At 36.1% G+C, this 21,454-nt stretch overlaps 1 protein-coding gene across 2 annotated transcripts in view; it reads left to right on the top strand.

Moving 5' to 3' along the window:
* The window catches only part of ebf1b (EBF transcription factor 1b), a 99,484-nt gene extending 78,417 nt beyond the window's left edge, over positions 1-21,067 (top strand). Inside the window, exons 11-17 of one of the 2 annotated variants that reach the window (XM_083565155.1) lie at positions 6,242-6,330; positions 12,579-12,644; positions 13,065-13,242; positions 14,310-14,489; positions 18,059-18,253; positions 19,008-19,076; positions 19,788-21,067. In XM_083565155.1, the coding sequence (XP_083421281.1) occupies positions 6,242-6,330; positions 12,579-12,644; positions 13,065-13,242; positions 14,310-14,489; positions 18,059-18,253; positions 19,008-19,075 (776 nt within the window). In that variant the 3' untranslated portion in view covers position 19,076; positions 19,788-21,067. The remainder of the gene's footprint in view (positions 1-6,241; positions 6,331-12,578; positions 12,645-13,064; positions 13,243-14,309; positions 14,490-18,058; positions 18,254-19,007; positions 19,077-19,787) is intronic. The other variant, XM_083565156.1, reaches the window with a different exon arrangement.
* Positions 21,068-21,454: the final 387 nt, after the last annotated feature.

The raw sequence follows: 21,454 nt of genomic DNA, 5'->3' as shown, positions 1-21,454 counted from the left end.
AATACAGGCAGAGCTATCGATGCCTCCTGCCAGACTCCAGCTAGGTGCTAATCTGTGGCTACCTGGAAAGTGCCAGAGATATGTCAGGTTTTGTAACTTCCAGAATCAGTCAACTAAGATGAACAATGAGAGTTAAACTATGGAAAATTGTATTAGAAGACTTTGACTTATTTTTTATTTTTTGCATTGTGGTCTATTCTGAAAATGCCTACTCACTTTTAAGCATATAGCTGAGGCACAATATTGCAGTATCATTCCTACATTCCTTGCACTTTGACTTTTTTTCTTTGTTTGTTTCATTGTTCCCACTCTGGCCCTCATTTAGTTGCAAAGGGCACACAGTACCTAATAAATCTTCTATAATTGACAGTGGAGGTGCCCTGTCACTCGTGAAAGTATGTGTCAGTGCTGGCGGTTTGTAAAGAGGAAGTGTGAAGAAGCAATCAATAAACCAATACATAGCAAGACAAACCCTGTTGACAAACCCACTTTTATCTAAAAAAAAAAAAAAATAAATAAAAAAATTGCTCTAAGCATTATGCATTGATGTAATTGTTGTGCAGGCTGACTGACATTTAGCTTAGACTGCCATTAGAGTTCAACTGTCACACCTCATTTAAATCACAGTTGTCCGGTTCCAGAATTTCTACCTTGTTGAACCAACCAGATCCATCGTATCAGCTCATTTTCATGGCCTTTGTAGGCTGCCTTTGGTGTATTAAAAGAGGGAATGCACACATCTATGTAAGTATGTGGCTTAGATTGACACCACAGTTGTATGTAATCATTAATTTTCCTTGGACTTATTCTGTATAAGCAGAAATGGCGAATGAGGAGGTACATTCACCCCCTTAAGTTCAGCAGGGTCGTATTTTTTCTTTAATTAGTTTCAGAACACACACACCACCCTCCCCTTCCCACCACACAAATCTCAAATGTCAAACTATACATCTTAAGGATAACAGATAGCAAGGGGGAGGGGGAGGTGAGATATAAGAATAAGTTTGAAAATAAGACAAGATTCTTTATTGATCCTAAACTGGGGTGGCTTGGGGAAAATAACTCATCTATAATAAGGAGGGAAGAATGAAGCAATAATTCAGAGGTATCGAACGCTGCCCTGCTGCAAGGATCGATCCCCCAGAGCCCTCACTTCCAGATCACACCTGGAGGAGGGTAAAACCAAGCTGAGGAGATTGCTATACACTCCCATGTTCATTACTGCAACACTATGACAGGCTATGAGAAGCCAAAGATGTGGAGGAGGTAAAAACACTTTATTGGTAGTTTATGATGTCATGGCAGATGGTCCTCTGGACATGCAGAAAATATAATTTTTTTAGTTAAACTAGCAGGACCTGCTTTTCCAAATAGGGCATTTAATTCGGGTCTGGAAATGTAATATAGTTCTTATGCCTAACTTTTTGTTACTGTAATGTATAAATATGCTAGCTGTTTATATTGTGATCTAAGATATACTCCTGAACAATGATAGCTGATAGCATGAGATAACCTATGACATATACTCACTTTATATGCCGATCAATCATGGACATCCTCTTTGATTCTTTCTGTTCCCCTTCCTATTACACCCACCCTCCACAGTTCACCATCCTCCTCTCTGGATCATTATTGTGAAATATGATGAGGCATGCATCTGTCCTCATGAAATTTCAATGAGCATTGATTTGTCTGATTGCAAGGGATCACTCCCAGTGTGGTCAGAGAGAGTGAAAAAGAGAGAGAGCGAGAGAGAGAGAGAGAGAGAGAGAGAGAGAGAGAGAGAGAGAGAGAGATTCATTGCTTAGGTAATTTCTATCATATCAATTTGACATTTTCCTTGACACCAGCTAATATTTTTGTTCTGGCAACTTTTGCAGTTTAATATTATTGAAACAGTCTATTAAGGCCCCCTGTGAAAGTCAAACAACCTAATAATGACTAAATCCACAGAAAATGTAGCCTGATAGCCTCAATTAACACATGCCCTGAATCTTATGGATATAAGCTGTCTTTTGGATTTTGACACTTGTTTTTAAGCAGAGAACATTTATCTTTTTACATTTATTGATTTAACAGATGCACTGATGCTGAGCACTTTGCCAAACATGTCAGAGGTGCAGGGATACAAAGCATCATGCTAATCTGCAATAATTCATTAATAAAAACAAACAACCAAAAAAAAAAAAACAGCCAACAAATGCTAGCTTATAAAAATTATAGACTCACAGTGTTATGAGTCATTTGAAACTTAAAGCATAGAAATCAGTAAATATTTTTTTTAAATATGAGTAATGCAAAAATAATGGAATTAATGCAAGTGCAAAGTAATTGAATTGTTTTCCTATTTAGGTTTGAAGAATCTTGTCCCCCACTAAGGACTCAGGATGCGAAAGCAGAGAGAGTTTGCACTGCATTCATGTTTATTTCAGAGGAATTATAGAGAAAATTTAACCTGAGTTGTCGTGAAGGTGTAAAGATTTGAACCAGGGTGTGTCGTACATAGTGGGTAGTGAAGCTCTTGTTCTTGCTGCAGTGGGTATGGGTGACATGTTGGAGCAGCAGGTAGCATTGCTGCATCACAGCTTCTGGTTTTACCGGTTTAGTACTGAGCTTAGTTACAGTCTGTGTCGACACTGTCTGGGGTTTTTTCTGGGTTATACAGTTTTTGTCCACTTCCAAAATGAACTGTTAGGTGGATTGCTTCTCTAAATTGGCACTAAGTGTATATTGAAAATGTGCCTATGTTCCATGATTGGTAATTATTTTACTGCCTTGAGCTGTTTGCATACATTTGCACACATGCACTTTATGCAGTCCTATTTAGTTCTGCTCTGTAATGTTTTCTGTAGCACATCAGTTCTCAAGCAACATTTTTTAATTTCATTGTGTAGTATACCAGCTCTATAGAGTTGAAACAAGAATAATAGACACCTCATTGCTGGTACTTCCAGAATAAGCTCCGGATTCATATCACCCTTTTTCATTTGCTAGCTAAACTCCTGTTTAGTTGCATTCCATTTTAGCTATAAGGCTAAATTTTCATTAATGATATGTCCATATTTCCCAATCAGAAGTAACAATTTAGGAACAAATAAATCTGATGCGTACATTGCATTAACAATGACTGCAATACGTTTGTATGGCAATGCAGTATAGGATGCATAACAATACAAGATGCTGTTACATTATATTAGCACTAATGCTTGCTCAGCTAACACATGTCGTGTTACATTTAGCATTGAGAAGTTAGCATGTAACATAACAGCTACATATTGGCCCCAGTGCTATTTTGGAGCGGTTAACCGCTATGAATGCCCAGGGAGAACAATAAACCAGCATCCCCAAGCAAACTGAAGCCATGTGGGAGTACGAAGAAAACAATAAAACAGTTTGCAAAGGAAGAGCTACGCCAAGTTATAAATACTCATGGTGTGGTTAGCACTTATTTTATATGCAGAAATTATTCTACTGGCTTTAGTGAATGTTTGGGCCAACAAAAGTCCCACTTCCCCATTTTAGTTTGAGGGTTCATGGGCACATGGCATAGAGTTTTATACACTGACTTACCGAATCAGTCAGTGTATAAAACATTGCACATATCAGTTGATGAAGGTTTGTATATTTCCATTGTTTAGGGCATTAAGAATATATTGACTGATGACTGTACAGTATTATGAAAAATCATATCAGTGGATTTACTTATGACTCACGTGTGTGTGTGTGTGTGTGTGTGTGTGTGTGTGTGTGTGTGTGTGTGTTTGTACATAAAAAATTAGAGTAAAGGCTCTTTCTTTTCTAAGAAAGGTTTGGGGCATTCTGTAAAACTTGGTGTGTTGTTTCAGTTCAGATGAGATGATGTTATTTTTGAACATGTAATGTGATCTAAGAATGTCTAGGTATTAATTTTAAGTTACTTTGTATTCAGTGATTTTTCATGATCAGATGTTTAAAAATGTGCAGTGTATGATAGACTATTAGTTTAATTTATTTCCAGTTTGTTTTTCCATCTACATCAGCAGGTGAGATATGTTTGTGTGCAGCTAAATAATGAATTGATAATTTGATAAATATTATAACTATACATACTAAAAGGTCAGTGATTAACTACACTTTTCAGTTAGAATAGAGAACTGACTGGAATGAAATAAAGTGTAAGTGGGATTTGTTCTTCAATAATGTGGTAAATAGACAAAGATCTACTGTTGCAAAGAAAAGGTTCTTTAAAAAACAACAACAAAAAAAACAAAACAAAAAAACCCCGTTAACAGCAAATGTAAATGTTAAGTCCAATGAAAGTTGCAAATTCATCTCAACATTTAATCAGCAGCAGAGATTCAGCAGGACCATTACTGTTGTTTGCATAACATAAATATTAACCCATGTTTTGTGTGCGGTAATATTGCCAGACATATGTTGTTCCAGATATGTGTAATTTGTAAAAAAGAATTTGCTGATGACTTACAAATACATTCTTGCCATTCATTGTTGTTGTTCAACAGAAATGCTGAGCAACTTTACTACAGCCATAAACTCATAATAAACAGGTTCCAACTCGAGCTGTAGCTCTCTTACATTTACTACCTAATTAAACTGGCAGTTTAAATAATTTCCATCCATTTTGGCACTGGAGGTTTCACTGTCTATGTGGTTGGACCCTAAACCATTGGGCCATTCCTTTAACACAATAAGATGGGGTAAAAATCCTCAGTTGTGGAAAGAAGTTTATGCAAACAGGTGGAGATGATCAACTGCTAAAAAGCCCGCTCCCACAATCACCCTTGGAAGTGCAAAAGTTTACTTATTTATTTATTTCACATACTCACACACTGAAAAGCATTTGTTCCCCTTTGATTTTCACATTTCATTTACTACTATTTTCTTTCTTCAGGTATGAAATTTTACTCTATTTCTTTACCAGTTATTCACGTTAGTGAACATCCTTTTTCATACTTTACCATTTTCTCCCACCCTTCAAGTAATTTGTTCACTTAACAAATATTTTTTCACTTTTTTTTTTTTTTTAATACAGCAACACGATTCAGTGTGCTGAATTTTGTTTTAAACCATTCTGACTGTGTAAACATCATGTTCATTGAAAGTTGATTAATTCATTCTAACTCAGAAATGCAAATAAATAACATTTTTGGACTTATTCTGTTTCTATTCAAAAGCCTGAGCAACACCTACTTACGTTTCTTAATTTTCCCTTTATATTAGACGACATACTAACGTCATTATAACTTTATTAGAATTCTCTGAACTGTGAACATCTGCTTTAACTGACAGGAAAGCACCCAACTCCCTTTTCTCTCTGTAACCCATTACCCCCTAACACTCCCTCACACTCACACCATCCAAACCACGTTTTGTTTTTCTCTTCCTCTTTTCTCTACATTTAAAAACTCCTGCCTAATAAAATGGTGGAAAAAAAGTACTTTTTGAACCATGCAATACTATAAATAAAAAAGTTCATGGTCTGAATTCCTTAAATTTGGACCACATCATGGCTTAAGAAGTATAGTACAGCCAAACCAGTACAGCCAAACCAGATCAGCATAACTAGTGCCTACAGTTTCCTATTTTAAAATATATTTATAAAAATGAACAACACTTCGATATCAAGTATGTATGACCTGCAAACTGCTTTTAAACAGTAGCTTTTTAAAAAGCATGCACTGCCATAAATGCGACTATATTTTTTCCCCTTTCCATTTTCTTTCTCTTATTGAACCAACTTTTGTAAAATAGCTTGTAAATCTTTCTCTCAGTCTTTCAATTCTTTTAGATGACTGATGCACTTTCATGTTTCTGACAAGATAAAGACTCCATGTACAGTAATTGCTATACAAAATGCACCATCCTTCAAATCCCAAGACAAGATTTTGTACTTGACTTTTACACTTAAATTAGAATAAATGCCGGTAATCATGGGGAAATGCAATAGCTTCCATTGGTACAACTGTATATTTTAGTTGCATTTTCCATGCTGCTAAATGTGTCATTATTTCACTGGAGTGTGATTTTCTTCCATTTCCTTCTGTTATCATTTTATGCAGGACCTAAATGATTTATTGATTTTTGACTTGTAACAGGTATGCCCTGGCAGTTCCTTTATTAGTGGACCAACAAAGAAAATATCTATAATCAGATTTAATGCTAAGGCAGCAATCAATCATTTAATAGTGAGACCAGTCATCTATAGAATAATGTCATAGAATTACTGTTGTCTGTTTTTCAGCTTTAAATGAGCCCACCATTGATTATGGGTTCCAACGGCTACAGAAGGTCATTCCTCGACATCCTGGCGACCCGGAGCGCTTGCCAAAGGTATGGCATGTTTTATAAATTCTGACTAGAGTTGCAGAGTCGGTACTAATACTATTACACACGTACCATATGTATAATAGAGTACCAGAATATTTTCACAACACACTTCTAAAGTGTCTATTGAACAAAAAAGGTCTTAAAGTCTGAGCCCAGCAGCAAAAACTGTTCTATGTAAAACATTTCCTAATTACATTATTTTTCCTAATTAATGTTGATATGTTTATTGACAACAGTGTTGAGTATAAAGACACAGCACTGATGGAATCGCTACAATATGATCATCATACACAGACAACATTAAAAGTATTCAAACTCACACATTACAGATTGAATGAAATGTCTGACATTGATTTAATCTTAATTGATTTAATTGGAAATGAAATCAATTATGGTAGTAGACTTATTGACCCTACCATGCAAAGACATTGTATCAGTACAAATGTGTGTTTATAATTCTTCACCAGCATAGTTAGGGAATTATTTAAGAACTAAGAAGCATTGTGATGGGTAGGCAGTTATGATCTTGTTCTTACATATTGTAATCTTTTGTTTGTTATTTGTTGTTTATGACTTTTGGCTTTAAGGCTATTTACAGATAATTTCTAGATTAATTGTGATTTAGGATGTGGAGCTGACATCAGAGTGAGAGTTGGGCGTTCTAAAACAACTGCGATGGCTGACTGCTTGCTCTGATGTCATTGTGGGCTTGTAGATAACACTTGTGCAGTAATGATTGCTGTTCTTGAGTCATTAGCAGCTGTTGCTGAAGCACAAGGAGAGTTACATCATTGCTGCATCATCCATGGCGTGTCTTGTGTGCGGATGTGTGTGCATGTCAGCCAGCGATGTTAAATGTAGTCTGCTGCTGCTAGAGCAGTGTATGATTTTGTCCTTAGTTTGGTGTGTATTTTGCAGTCTGGCTTCTGCAGTACTTCTTTATGATTGCACACATGTGTATTTGTGTCTTAACAATTAATCTTTTGCCTGTGTGTTTCCTGCGGAATGAAACACACATAAATACATAAGGAAACAAGCACAAACAGTTAATAATAGAAAAAACATTCATCCAGCTGTTGTTTTGTCTGTGAGCTCATTAATTAATGCAACTAATTGCAATAAATGACTCAGTTGTGTATGTGTGTGTGTGTAAAAGAATGATAATGAGATAAGTATAAACACATTGTGAAAGGAGTTGTGCAGATACAATGAAAAGAAAGCAGTGCAATCAGATCGCTAAACGTGTGTGTGTGTGTGTGTGTGTGTGTGTGTGTGTGTGTGTGTGTGTGTGTGTGTGTGTGTGTGTATGTGTGTGTGTGCGTCTGCGAGTTTGTTTGTTGATGTTATAGCGATATATTGATAAAAATTTGTGCGACATTTTAAGGACTTTCTGTGTGTTTAAGTGTTTAATTACTTAAACAGATGTCAAGGATTGCTTCCTGCATTAAATAGGTTATTAAAATGTACACTTTATACACACATTTTTTCAATATGATTCAAAGAAAGCTCTACAAGAACGCTCTACAAGAAAACCCAAACAATAACAACAAGAACCAATAAGCTAGGAAATACACAAACAACATAAAATATACACAATGATAATTAACCATGCATTTAAAAAAGATGAAACACATAATACACAACATGATGAAATATATATCAGATGTTTCACACATGGTTCAAGTTAAGAGGACTTGGCAATGTGCATTTCACATTTCACACATTTTCACATTCACTAATCAGAAAACATTCACTGCAGTTTCACATCAGTGTAGTTTTTTTTTTTTTTAAGGGGGTTCACACTGGCACCCCCCTTTGTTTATTTCCTCTCAGTTTGACAAAAATGAATTGTGAAATTCCAGGAAAATGTACATGAAAACACTCCAACAAGCATGTTATGGTTGACTTGCTCCAGGTGTCTGAGTGTGTTGTGTGCCGTATGTGTGTGTGTGAGATTCACAGATTTTATACTATAATACTATAGTGTACATTTAGCCAGCAAGACATTTAAATGAAGTACTTCAGCTAATTTTAACATAAAATCTATATCAAATATATGCATAAAATGGATAATTACCACCCATCGATAATTGCTGACTTGTTTCCCTGAAATAGGGTAGAATTTTACTTAAATCTTGCATTTTCATTAATATTATAAACTGCCTTTTAAATTTTTTTTTTTTATTTATTTTAATTTTTTTTTACATATACTGTAACCCCAAGAACCTTAATCTGAACAAACTATAATGGCTGCTGGATAGAGTATTTCAGATCAGCTGCTAATCAACAAGGAGTTTCATACACAAAGGTCTCTAGTGTTTAAACAGAATAGTGCACAAAAAACTTGACTTGAACCCAACAAACCAGCCTGGCCATTCTTCAGGTTCCCCTTTTCAAAATGCTTTTCTTCTCAGTTGGAAAGAGTGGTTATTTGAGTTAATGTAGGCTTCCAAGCAGGGTGAATCAGTCTTACAATTCTTGTCTGAACTTTCTCTTTAGTAGTAGTGTTTTGCACCAATTAAAAAATTCTATAGACTGCTTATATATCAGTTAGTCAAAACAAATAAATGAATAATAAATAATATAATAAATAGTTAATAAATATCTTCCAAATTAACCAATTCAGTGTATGCTTGGTTACTTAAAGTGAGTTTTATGTTATTGTATTATGCTTTATCCTGGTCAGGGTGCTAATGGATCCACTGCATATTCCAGAAACACTGTTCATGAGGCAGGAATATACCTAGCATGGAATTCCAGTCCAATGCACTATGCACTCTGTGTGTATGTATGTATGTGTGTGTGTGTGTGTGTGTGTGTGTGTGTGTGTGTGTGTGTGTGTGTGTGTGTGCGTGTTTATAAGCACGGGCACCAAGAGGTGATCCATCATGGTGAAGTCAGACTGTGCCTTCCAGCAGGTCAGCCGATCGAAGTCTTTGCAGCCCAGACTTTATTATTGCCCCACCACTAGTAATTGAGTCATAGTTTGTGTGTGTGTGTGTGTGTGTGTGTGTGTGTGTGTGTGTGTGTGTGTGTGTGTGTGTGTGTGAGAGAGAGAGAGAGAGAGAGAGAGAGAGAGAGCGATAGATAGATAGATAGATAGATAGATAGATAGATAGATAGATAGATAGATAGATAGATAGATAGATAGATAGATAGATAGATAGATAGATAGATAGATAGATAGATAGAGTATGAAAAAATAAATTATTTCTGAACGTCTGACATTCAGATCAGCATTAAACACAATGACGGAAAATAGGAAGTGATATGCTGCATCCTTTTCATCTCTTCCTCTTTCATTTTTTTCCTCATTCTTCACTCTTTCTTTTATCTCTCACTTGTTTCTTGGCAGCTGTCCCAGTTGCCATCATCAGCATCTTTTTCCTGTTTCACACATATACACACATGCACACCATGTGCTGTTCATTGATTTTCTTGTTTTTATTGAGGTAATAACAGTTTGTTGACGGGACTCACTTTTCAACTGTAAGCTTCATTCCTACTACTCCTGACTCAGATATAAGTGGGAATAGACATCAACTCAACACACACATGCTCTCTCTCTCTCTCTCTCTCTCTCTCTCTCTCTCTCTCTCTCTCTCTCTCTCTCTCTCTTCTCTCTCTCTCTCTCTCTCTCTCTCTCTCTCTCTCTCTCTCTCTCTCTCTCTCTCTCTCTTTCTCACACACACACATGCACGCACGCACACATATATTGTACAAGAACATTGACCTTGTGAACATTGAACATGTGCAGTGTATATTACAGTGAAGTAAACTTGCCTATAGGTTTATAATAGGTGCCTTTTAACAGATTATTAAGGTGCTGATGTAATTATAATTCCACAATTCCATAATACTTATCATATTTACACTTCCTCACAGATCTTAAAGACGCTACAAATGTCAGTGGAATTTTTGAATAATTAATTAAACACTATTACTAACATTCATAATAAAGACAGTGTCACAAATAGAGTGACAGACAGTGAATGACAGATGGTGTAGTGGCCCATGTAAGGGGATTAGAAGAGAGAGACAGAAGCCTGAATGGCTTATTGGGCATTCATACCACCACCGAAGGGAGCTAAAGCAAGCTGGGCAGTTTTAGAGCTTTTATTGGTTAGTCTGTTAGTGTGTGTGTGTGTGTGTGTGTGTGTGTGTGTGTGTGTGTGTGTGTGTGTGTGTGTATGTGTGTGTGTGTGTGTGTGTGTGTGTGTGTGTGTGTGTGTGTGTGTGTGTGAGCGAGAGAGTGATGAGTGAATGAGCACATGACCAGCACTTTTACAGCTATTATTGATCAAGGCCGTGTCTGATGATGATGCTAAAAAGTCTTCCCCTGGGCTAACAGAATGTTATGTCTGAATGACTAAAGGAAATAAGGCATACACACGACGTGTCAATCCTGGTGGAATCATCACTTCTTTTAAGTCGTTCAATTTCTGATGTCATATGGTTTATCAGGAAGTGTATGGTGATAGCATGCTGTTTCTGCATCTAAGTTTAGTTGCAAAGTGTGATCTAAATGGAATGTAGACTTCCTTGTTATTAGCAATCTTGTATCACACTCAGTGACCTGCACATTCATGCACATAATCACACAGTGTCACCAGATACCTTGTTTCTGATCAGATTAGAACATATGTTGTTCAAATGTTATTAATTTATTCTTTTTAAAAGTGAAGTTCCAATGTAGTTAAAGATGGCAAGATAGCTTTTTGTTAGGACAATGATATTTTATACAATAAACCTAAAAGCATTCATAAGCATTCATGTTATTTGTGAATTATAATTTCTATCTGCCTAATTTGAATGTCAAATTCACCAATAACACTAAAAAGGAATTGCCAGAAAATTAGCTGAAAGGGCCATTTTACACAATATTATGAAATGAATCTTGAAATTAAATTATTTAAACATTTTTAAGCAAGATTAGAGTACTCTCTATCATACTGTCCAGTCTTGCACCCAAATTTCTGACTGACATTTAATTTTAATCGTATAGGTCTAGATACTAATCACCTTATACCTGATCTCTCTGTGCCAGCAGGTAGCAGCATGCCATGTTAGTAAGGAAAAGTTAACACAATGCTGGTAACTGAGTGAATTTAGCACCTTGGACAGCACACTAACGCAGTTTATTGCCCACCAAACCTCTGTTTTGTGGGCAAATCTGGGTCTCTCTCTCTCTCTCTCTCTCTCTCTCTCTCTCTCTCTCTCTCTCTCTCTCTCTCTCTCTCTCTCTCTCTCAACCACCCCCCATCCATTTGTGTGTGTGTTTGTGTGTCAGTCATGTGTGTATGATCAGCTTAGGGCTGGTCAGGAAGCAATATGTTTTGATACACACTTCTCTCACAGTTCTTGTTTGTGAGAAGGTTATCAAATTTTTTTGCTGTAGATCAAATCATGGCCTGCTACATAAACTCTTCATGGAACCCTTACAGAAGATATATGGACTGAGCAGAAAACAGTAAAAATAATTTTCACACACAGGAAATTATTGTGGTTATAGAACAAGTAAACTTTATATTGCATTTAATTTCTTAGGGAAAAAAAGAAGGTAAAGTAAGGCTTTGATTTCTTTATTATGGTGATTAAAGACTGAAATTTATCCACTTTTTTTTCACATACAATTGTGTTACACAATTAGTCACTTCTCATGTCATACTTCAAACATCATGAACAAGAATGCTGAACACTGCTAAAGGAGTTCCACTAATGACATGGCATTAGGTCACATCATGATTCAGGAAATGCTCAACACATTGCTACAGTAATTGTTTCTCGTGATTAGACACATAGCACAGCAATAGCGCTGCTCTGATCCAGGCTGTTAGCCGTGTCCTGTTTTCCTAAACTTATTGCTTTCAGTACAGCTCTGTGGAACTGCCTGACCTTTCCTGCAGAACATAGATCTCATTGTCTCTGCCTCAATCCAAACCAGATGTTTTGTTGAAATACTGCACTTATTCATTTCTACAGACACCAAACAATTGAGCAAGCAACAGCTACGTGCTTTTCGCCTATCCGTGGTGTTATTCAATGGGAATTTGACCCTTCTTTGCTCTTTGTGGAAGAACTTGTTGCTTAGTTGTGGTCAAAACTTAGCTATCCACTCCTGTTGGTGACATGCATTATACAATGAAAATGTATGAGGAATGAATTGAGGGGGAGGAAAAAGTGTTCAGTCTTTCCAGTTTTCTGTCTTTAATAAATCTTTTTTCTTACTGTCTTTTTTCCTGTGAGTATAGGAAGTGATTTTAAAGAGAGCAGCAGATCTGGTGGAGGCGTTATATGGAATGCCTCATAACAACCAGGTAGAAGATTTTCTCAAATCATACTACTCAGTTTCTAAAGTGTTTTCCAGATCAATTTGAAATGCGTAGTAGTAGAACATCACAGTGGTTGGGTGTGTCACCTTTAAAACATTTGAAATCAATAATTTCAGTGTGTGACTTCATCAGATCATCTGCATGGTTATGACATTTTTTAAGTGGGTTCTCCTCACCTATAATGTCCATAAACATTAGTCAAAGTCACATTAGACTTGTCTGGAGCAGTGGATTGAAGTGAACCTGCCATTATAAAGATGTGATTATGAAAGAGGAAACAGTTGTTATAATGTGCAAATGATTATGTGAAAATAAATAAATTTGAAAAAATGTGTGTGTGTGTGTGTGTGTGTGTGTGTGTGTGTGTGTGTGTGTGTGTGTGTGTGTGTGTGTGTGTGTGTGTAGGAGATCATATTGAAGCGGGCTGCTGATATAGCCGAGGCTCTCTACAATGTACCACGTAACCACAATCAACTAACAGGGCTCACCAACAGCTCTGTCCATGCCAGCATGATGGGGGTTAACTCCTTTACTGGACAAATCACTGTTAATGTGTCTGAGTCCGCACAAGGAGGCAGTCAGGGTAAGACTCACACATACAAATATAAGCACACATGTGTCAGACGAACTGACACTTCCCTCCCTTGTGCAAGCATTTGTTCAACGAGAATCAGGCGAATAGGGTACAGTTCATCCGAGCTGCAATCTTATCGTATTGCTGGAAACTCGAGAACTCTGCTAAGCCTTGATATGAGTCCAAGGCCTTATGAAATGTCCACCTCAAATTATGTCCAATTGTGCTGAGTGCTATTTGTTTGATTTCTCAACTTTCTACCACATGTCTGACAGAGCCATTTCACAATTCATCTGAGTGGACTGAAATCTGGTTGGTTTTAAGTACATTACTCTCCCACCTACTCTTTAGCATTAATGTATAATCAGCACTAACTTACTGTAAAGAAATTTGTATCTACATGTGGACACTTTGATCCAAAAGACTCTTTTATCCTTACTTTCAAGTCAGGCAGAATCCTTTTCAAGCATAGTAGTGTTAATACTGTAATTGACCAGAAGTAACACACTCACCCTCAACTACCCATCATCTAGGGTACATACTTCTCAGATTAGTAAGATGTACACACCAAAACAGACCATATGTTTCCATAAGTTTGTGGACACCTGATCATTACTCAGTATGTATTCCACTATGTTTTGACATATGACTGTAGTGAATTCAGGTGATGTGGTCTGGGGTGCTGTCAGCATTTCAGTTCATTCCAAAGGTGTTCAGTGTGGCTGAAGACAGGAAACTCAAGTTGTTGGCTCCACAAAGTTCTCACTATGCGCAAATATTTTCATGCTGGAACATTTATCGCCCCAGCACTCTGACAAACCCCATACCCCCTACAAGTGCATTGAAGGGACATAGTAATGATACAGCATTTAATTACATCCTGTACAATCGTGTGGTTGTCAGGTGTTCATAAATTTAGACAAAGACACACTATAAAATGGCTTCTACTTATGAATTCCTAACAATGGCAACATAAATGGGGCAATGTTTGTTAAACTGGACTTTACAGCTAAATAACTTAAATACATTCTTTGATTATGATTTGAGAAACTCTTTTATTATCTTATTTTCCTTAGGCTTTAATCGTAACACAAGCAGCGTGTCTCCTCATAGTTATGTGCCAAGTTCCACACCACAGCAGAGCAGCTACAGCACTGTGGCCACTAGCATGAATGGCTATGGCAGCACAGCCATGAGCAACCTAAGCGGCTCACCCAACTTCCTCAATGGTTCAGCCGCCAACTCTCCTTATGCTAGTAAGTGTGTCATATATTTACATATTTGTTTTCAGATTTAATTCCTTTACTTGCAGCACGTTGTGTTTTAAAATCTCTTCATTACAGCAGCCTGGTGTGTACACTTAGAGTCAGATTGAAATAGCAAGGAAGTGTTCATGACTTATCAGAAGCTAACAATAGACTTTTCTATCTTTTTCAAAAGACAGTGAAGGATTGAGCACTATTGTTCACTGTGCAATACATACAGAAATAACATAATGAGCCTTCTACTAGACTGGTACCAGTTGAACTACAATAGAATTTATTTAATTAATTTAATTTATACTCATACGATTACCATCACTTGTTCTTCATAGATTCTTCTGTTTTTAGATGATCTGTGCTGAATCTAACAATCATTTATTGATTTGCTGCCATATTCATCTATACTTTATTCAGTGTAAAAGTGTAACTATTTTTGTATGTGCGTTTTGCTTTTTTAAAATAATTAAAAAAGATTATAACATAAAACAATGTTACATGACTCTCTCTTGACATTACAGTTTGTGTTGCCATTTGGAATGTTATTACTTAATTAAGCCTTTGAAATAGTAGGGTCTAATTCTGCCTTTTGGTGAGTTGTTCAGTCGTCATGGTGTGTGTGAAAATCAGACTTTCAGTTCTTGCAAAATTTCCTGGCCTCATTGCCTTCTTTCAGCTCTGGAGTTAAGAGCTATTTAAGAGCTATTTAAAAAATGGATGAGTAGAAATTGATTGTTTTTTCCCCTCTGTGGTCACAGTTTTCACAGTTTACATCCTAAATATTTTCCCTGATGCTTGTTATCTCTTTGCAAAAACTAAATTGGTTCCCCTTTTTAATGAATTGTACAAAAATAAAGAAGGGAGGGGAAGTAGTAAAGGAAAAAGCCTGAAACTAAGAAAGTTGATCCTAAACCCACATGTTTGTTTGACTCATTTACAAATAGGCGAGTGTGGGGTGTGTGAGGTTGGGGAAAAATCTGGCTCACAGGCTGTCAAAACACCCCTCCCACTGTCATAGGCACAGTTTATACTTCACACCAAGGCGAGGCCTGTTGCAACATAGCAGAGCTCTGACATTCAAAATAAAATGAAATCATGAAGGAATTCTGCAACTTGTTAACTCTGCTTTTCATTTTCCTGTAAAATACTAACACTGAACTGAAATCTGCTGCTCTAAAGGTTTATATTGCTGGTGTTGTGCTTGACTGTGTCAATCAAGGTGGTACTTTATTCTCCAAATTAATTGACAGTTAATTAAATCAATAAACTAATTAGAAGGGTAACAATTCAATTCCACCACTTTTGTCCTGCCATGTTTATATCTATTTTAAAAGCTTTGCTGATTCCCTTAGATGCTCTGAATCACTTATTGGAGTGGGCGATCCAATTTTCAGTAATTGATTATTTTAGTGTTGATAAATAGATTGTGCCTTCGCTGCAGGGTTGCACATGTGCAGCATGGAAAACTATTAAAATGTAGTTAGAAAAAGAGGAACATCTAATTAAATAGATAAAGAAAAAAATTAAACTGTTATATTTGTTGCAAATGTGCCTACTGCTTCTCAGTAGCTTCTAGAGCGTACTTATTTGTTACAATTCAAGTGTTGGATGTTTGTGAGTGTTTGCCCATCTAGGTAATGTGAAAGGATTAGAATAATGATGTAGAAATATACTACTGGAAAGATTAATATCCAATTTAAATCTTAATTATAATCTTGCAATTTAAATGAGAAATAAGGTAAGTTTTTACTTTAATGGTACACAGCCATAGTTGTATATGTTAAAGTCAGAGGAATGACAGCATAGCAGAAAAAATAAGTGAAATATATATATATATAAAAATTTTTTGTGTTCAGATGCATAGACTTTCAGAAAAAAATAAACATAATTGTGTAGATTGTGACAATTACCTCAGTAGTATTTGCTGCTATGTCAGGGCCGGCGGTAAAGGTGTCTGGAGATGAGTGCTAAATTCAGACTGAGGAAGGCAATGTCAACGATTCCAAACCTGCAGATAAAGGGGTACTCTGAAACAACAATGATGAGTTGTATGCTTTTAGAAAGTTCTCATGTGTAGGAGATACTTATACCAGTGTTATGTCAATGTACAGGTCAGGCATCCAGATTGTGTCAGTATAATGATGTCCATCATCAGGTCAACTGGTTTCTTTTAAGACAATGGACCGCATTGTGTTTTTTTTCGCAAATCATTCTCCTCAGTCTGGTCTAAATAGTAGGAAGAATTGGGAATATTTTAAGGGAAGCATGTCCTCTCTTCATAGAAAGGCTCCAAAGTCTGTCAATTGACAAAAATAATTTATATTGTAGATCGTTAGGGAAAGGCAGTCTATAGAAAGGAAAATATTTCAGTTCAGCAACCTACAATGGATCTTAAGGACTTTTTTACGTACAATGGTGAAACACCATTAAAGCTCTTGTAGGCATGTGGCAGGCATAGACACAATTGACCCTACATTTTCCACAATCTAGCAGTCCATATAAAATTCATATCCAAATGATAGACTGCAGATAATTTATGGCAGCGGTCCCCAACCTTTTTTGCGCCATGGACCAGATTAATGTCAGACAATATTTTCACGGCCCGCCTTTAAGGTGTGGCGGATAAATACAATAAAATAAAATGATACAACCGGCATAAAAACGTGTATCTTCAAAATATAATATTTTATATTTAGCAGTAATGTATTATGTGTTACCGGCTGGAGCAGCCCCTTTAAGAAGGTAGCGGATGTAGGTAAAACATGTGACCGAGGCAAGCGTCTTGGAATGCATCAAGTGTGAGTCATAGACAGATGTGTCGGAGAGAAGCCAAAATTAAACATTTTTCAGAATCAGATAATATATAAAACGGAAATATAAAAGTTATGTATTCTTTCTGTGCGGCCCGGTACCAATTCGCCCATGGACCGGTGCCGGTCCACATCCCGGGGGTTGGGGACCATTGATTTATGGAATAGTTTGTATATGAGAGCACACAATACCATTGTACCACTGGTTGGCACTCAAATTACTTCTTCAGATACACTTCTCTGAGGGTGGCAAATTTTTCTATTCATCTTGGACAATAAATCTAATTGCAGAGGGAATTGCAAAGGTGTTCCAGCCACTCCTTTACACACTCATTCACACCAATTCGCAATTTACCAAATGTATTCTGCCTATTGCCATGTAGGTGGAAACTGCTGGGCCCATAGAAAACCCATACAAACATGGAGAATCTCCACACAAAAAGAAACCTCAGATAGGGATCAATTCTGGCTTTGCAGCTGATATATATATATATATATATATATATATATATATATATATATATATATATATATATATATATATATATATATATATATATATATATATTGGTCTATAAAATATGTTTTCAGTTTTCAGTTTTTGCATGAATACTTTGCAATTGCATTTGAATTAATTTTATTAGGTAATATTTTGCATATATCATGTTAAATAGACACAAGTATTTTAGCATTTTTGGTTTTTCTGCATTCTCCTTTTCCTGTCTTGAACAATTTTATCTGTTTTTATCCCCACAGTTGTTCCTTCCAGTCCCACCATGGCCTCTTCCACCAGTTTGCCATCCAACTGTAGCAGCTCCTCTGGAATTTTCTCCTTCTCTCCAGCAAACATGGTGTCAGCAGTGAAGCAGAAGAGCGCATTTGCTCCTGTGGTGCGGCCTCAGAACTCTCCTCCACCCACATGCACTAGCAACAATGCTAATGGACTCCAAGGTACACTTTTTCTACATACAACGTATTTTTGATTTTGGTTTTTTTATGGTGGCATATTATTAAATGAAAATATAAAAATGTAATGTATGTGTGACATCACATTGGAAAAGAATGAGCTTAGGTTGTTAACTGTATTATTCCCAGCAACCAAACCAAAAGTATCAAATTACATTCTTTCTCTAACCCCTGCATTGTGTTCCACAGTTTCTCACTAAGCATGTACATTAGGGCCTGTATTCATTCAGCCTCTAACAATTACTCCTAAAGATGAATAAAGGGTCTATGATTCAGAATGCACAAATGCCATCCAAATGTTTGTTCATAACCTGAATAAATGAATCAATATTTAGATGACATTAGATGCTATATGTTTGGCAATGATGGATATAATGACCAATGGTCCCTAAAACTCAATTGTTTGTAACTAATTCACTGTCACCTAAACTAGATTTGTTCATTTATTTTTCAGTAATCTATAAAAAAAAAATAAAAAAAACAAGTCAAGAGAAAGCCAGGCATCCAGCCCAGTTTTGAGTTTTAAGTTTTTGTACGCTAATGCTTTTGGAGCCATGAATTTCTTTTAATGTTGCTTATTTGACAAAAATTGTGCCACTTTATGAATTTTTAAGAATTTTGATGAATACAGGCCCAGGTCTGACTTTGATTCTCTGGTTCTCTTTCCCCCTCTTGTATCCTACTTTAATCCCTCTTTTTCTTCTATTACATTTTCTCTATTCTCTACTCCTCCCTTCAGATCAATCTTTTGTGGACTCTAACAAGTACTCCACTGCCAGTGCACTCCAGGGCTTGGCGTTCTCCTGAAGTATGTTCCTCACCCCTTCCTCCTGATATCCTCTAATGCTTCCATCCATTGTTTTTTCATCTATCTATCCATCCATCCATCCATCCATCCATACAGCCATCCATCCATACAGCCATTTCACCATCCATCCACCTAGACATACATTTAGCATCCAATGAAATTATTCCTTAATGATATTCTTTAAACCTATACACAACAAATGTCAAAACTTTAGTGGTGAATAAGTTAGATATCTCACTGCATCTTTCTCATGATTTTAATCATTCTGGTGTTAGAAATGATGCAACACAGCAATAAAACAAACAATGTGTAAACAATTAAATAAGAAACAGTGCAGTTGTAATCAAGCACTGCAAAAACACACATTCTGCCAATTCATAATCAAAGGGAAACAAAAACATATTTGTAAAATGTTCTTATCTGAAACTGCAGCAGAAACTCATAACACTGTGTTCTGCAGTCCTGAGATCATACTGGCATGATGAGAGAGTTATTATAGCAAAAATATGAAATAAGGTTTTAGCAATGTTGCAAAAACAAGCTATGATTCTATAATATCAACCAACAATGAATTTCACTCACATGGCCTATTTGTGGCATGTTTCACATGCTGCTGTTTCATACTAAGATCTAAGATTTATTGCCAGTAATGGAATGGATTTAATAAATTAAACTAATGACTTTTTTCCTTTTTATTTGTCTTTTTTACAGCAACAGCAGTAGCAATCCCTGGAATGATTGTTCCTCCTATGTAGTGTGTGTGTGTGTGTGTGTGTGTGTGTGTGTGTGTGTGTGTGTGTGTGTGTGTGTGTGTGTGTGTGTGTGTGTGTGGGAGAGAGAGAGAGTTGGGAAAAAGCCCAGGACATATGCTTTTATGGCACTGGTATCCCTCTGTGTGTAAAGAAGACTCCGGTTGTTGACTGACCCTGCAGTCGCTCTCTGAAGGATTAAACTTAAAACTCAGGCCCTTTTTAAAAAAAATATTAGAATCACCTCTGAAATGATTGAAGGATGAACACAACCTGGACTATTGTATGAAGTTTTGATGTTGAAGTTTGTATGGAACTGGTAGACAATTTTTAATACAAGGGGTACCCATAGCTCTTATTAGCCCAAACCCCACAGGAAGAGCAGTTCTATTTATTTGAAATTTTGGATTTTGGTTTGACATCTGATTTCTATGTTTTTGTACAAGGAAAATGAAATGTAAGACACAAAGGATGACCTACAATGTTTTCTATTTATGGTTTTGTATGGTAAATGAAGGATTATTGAGTATAGGCTATATAAAAATATCTCGCTGAACATGGAACATTTATTCAAAGTCATCATTGCCTTGAACCAAACTGATCAGAAAACAGAATTAACAAATAGAGAGCAAGACAAAAATGAGTTGCACTGATTTTCCAAAACCTTTACAATGTTTTTCATAGGAATCAGGGTCACAAAATGAAAACATTTTTTTTTTTATTGCACCATATCAACAAATCTCCATGTGAAAATTGCAGCTACTGCTATTCTTCAGACAAACCAGACTAGTTTTCAAAACTGTGAATTGTGTTATAGATTATTACAAATGTAAATGGAGCATTTTTGTTCTATCATTACAAGGCCGTAATATTTCAGTGGCCAATTGTGTTCAAGCAACCAGCAGTTTGAGTTAAGATGAATTCTCAAGATATAGAGAAGATAACAGTAAGTTCCAGAGAAAGAAGAAATCATAGCAGTGAAAATATATGAAATTCACACCAATAATTGCATTTCATTTGTGAACATGCAGAGTGAAAAATAAAAAAATGATAAAAAAAAATTAAATGCTGAATTTATGTAATAGGAAAATTTTATTCCATTTTGTGTAAAATTGTATTAACACCTGTGAAAATCATGCCACACTAATGATTCACCGCTGAGAGAACATTTTAAAGTAAATTGAAGCACTACGGGTACAACAGTTAGGAAAATATAAAATGTGTTACTTTGGAGGTAAAGTCTCCTCAAAAATTTTACTCAAACTTCTTACAACTATACCTCAGCTTTAAGGCTGTGACTGGAAACTGATTGCCTTTGAGTGTGGCACTGATCCTGCATATGGATGAAAGTACAATACAGTCCACTCACTTTACAGCTTCAGTGTTGAGTTGGTTGGTTTTTATTAAAGATTTCAAGGTTTTGTTTTCTTAAAAATGAAAAGCAATAACATTTGTGTGCTGCATAGATTTCATGTTTTTTTCACTGTTGTGATTGCTTTTTAATCTGGCATGGACTCTTCCCCACAGCTCTCTAAAGTTTTATAGAATTGTGTCCTTTTTAAATGAACACTATTAAAATGATAACACAATGTTTAAATAATGTCAACTTCACATTTACAGCTTAAAATT

The sequence above is a fragment of the Silurus aristotelis genome, assembly GCF_946808225.1.
Source record: "Silurus aristotelis genome assembly, chromosome: 16".
Lineage (NCBI taxonomy): Eukaryota > Metazoa > Chordata > Actinopteri > Siluriformes > Siluridae > Silurus > Silurus aristotelis.
This window is presented reverse-complemented; position numbering and strand designations above follow the sequence as displayed.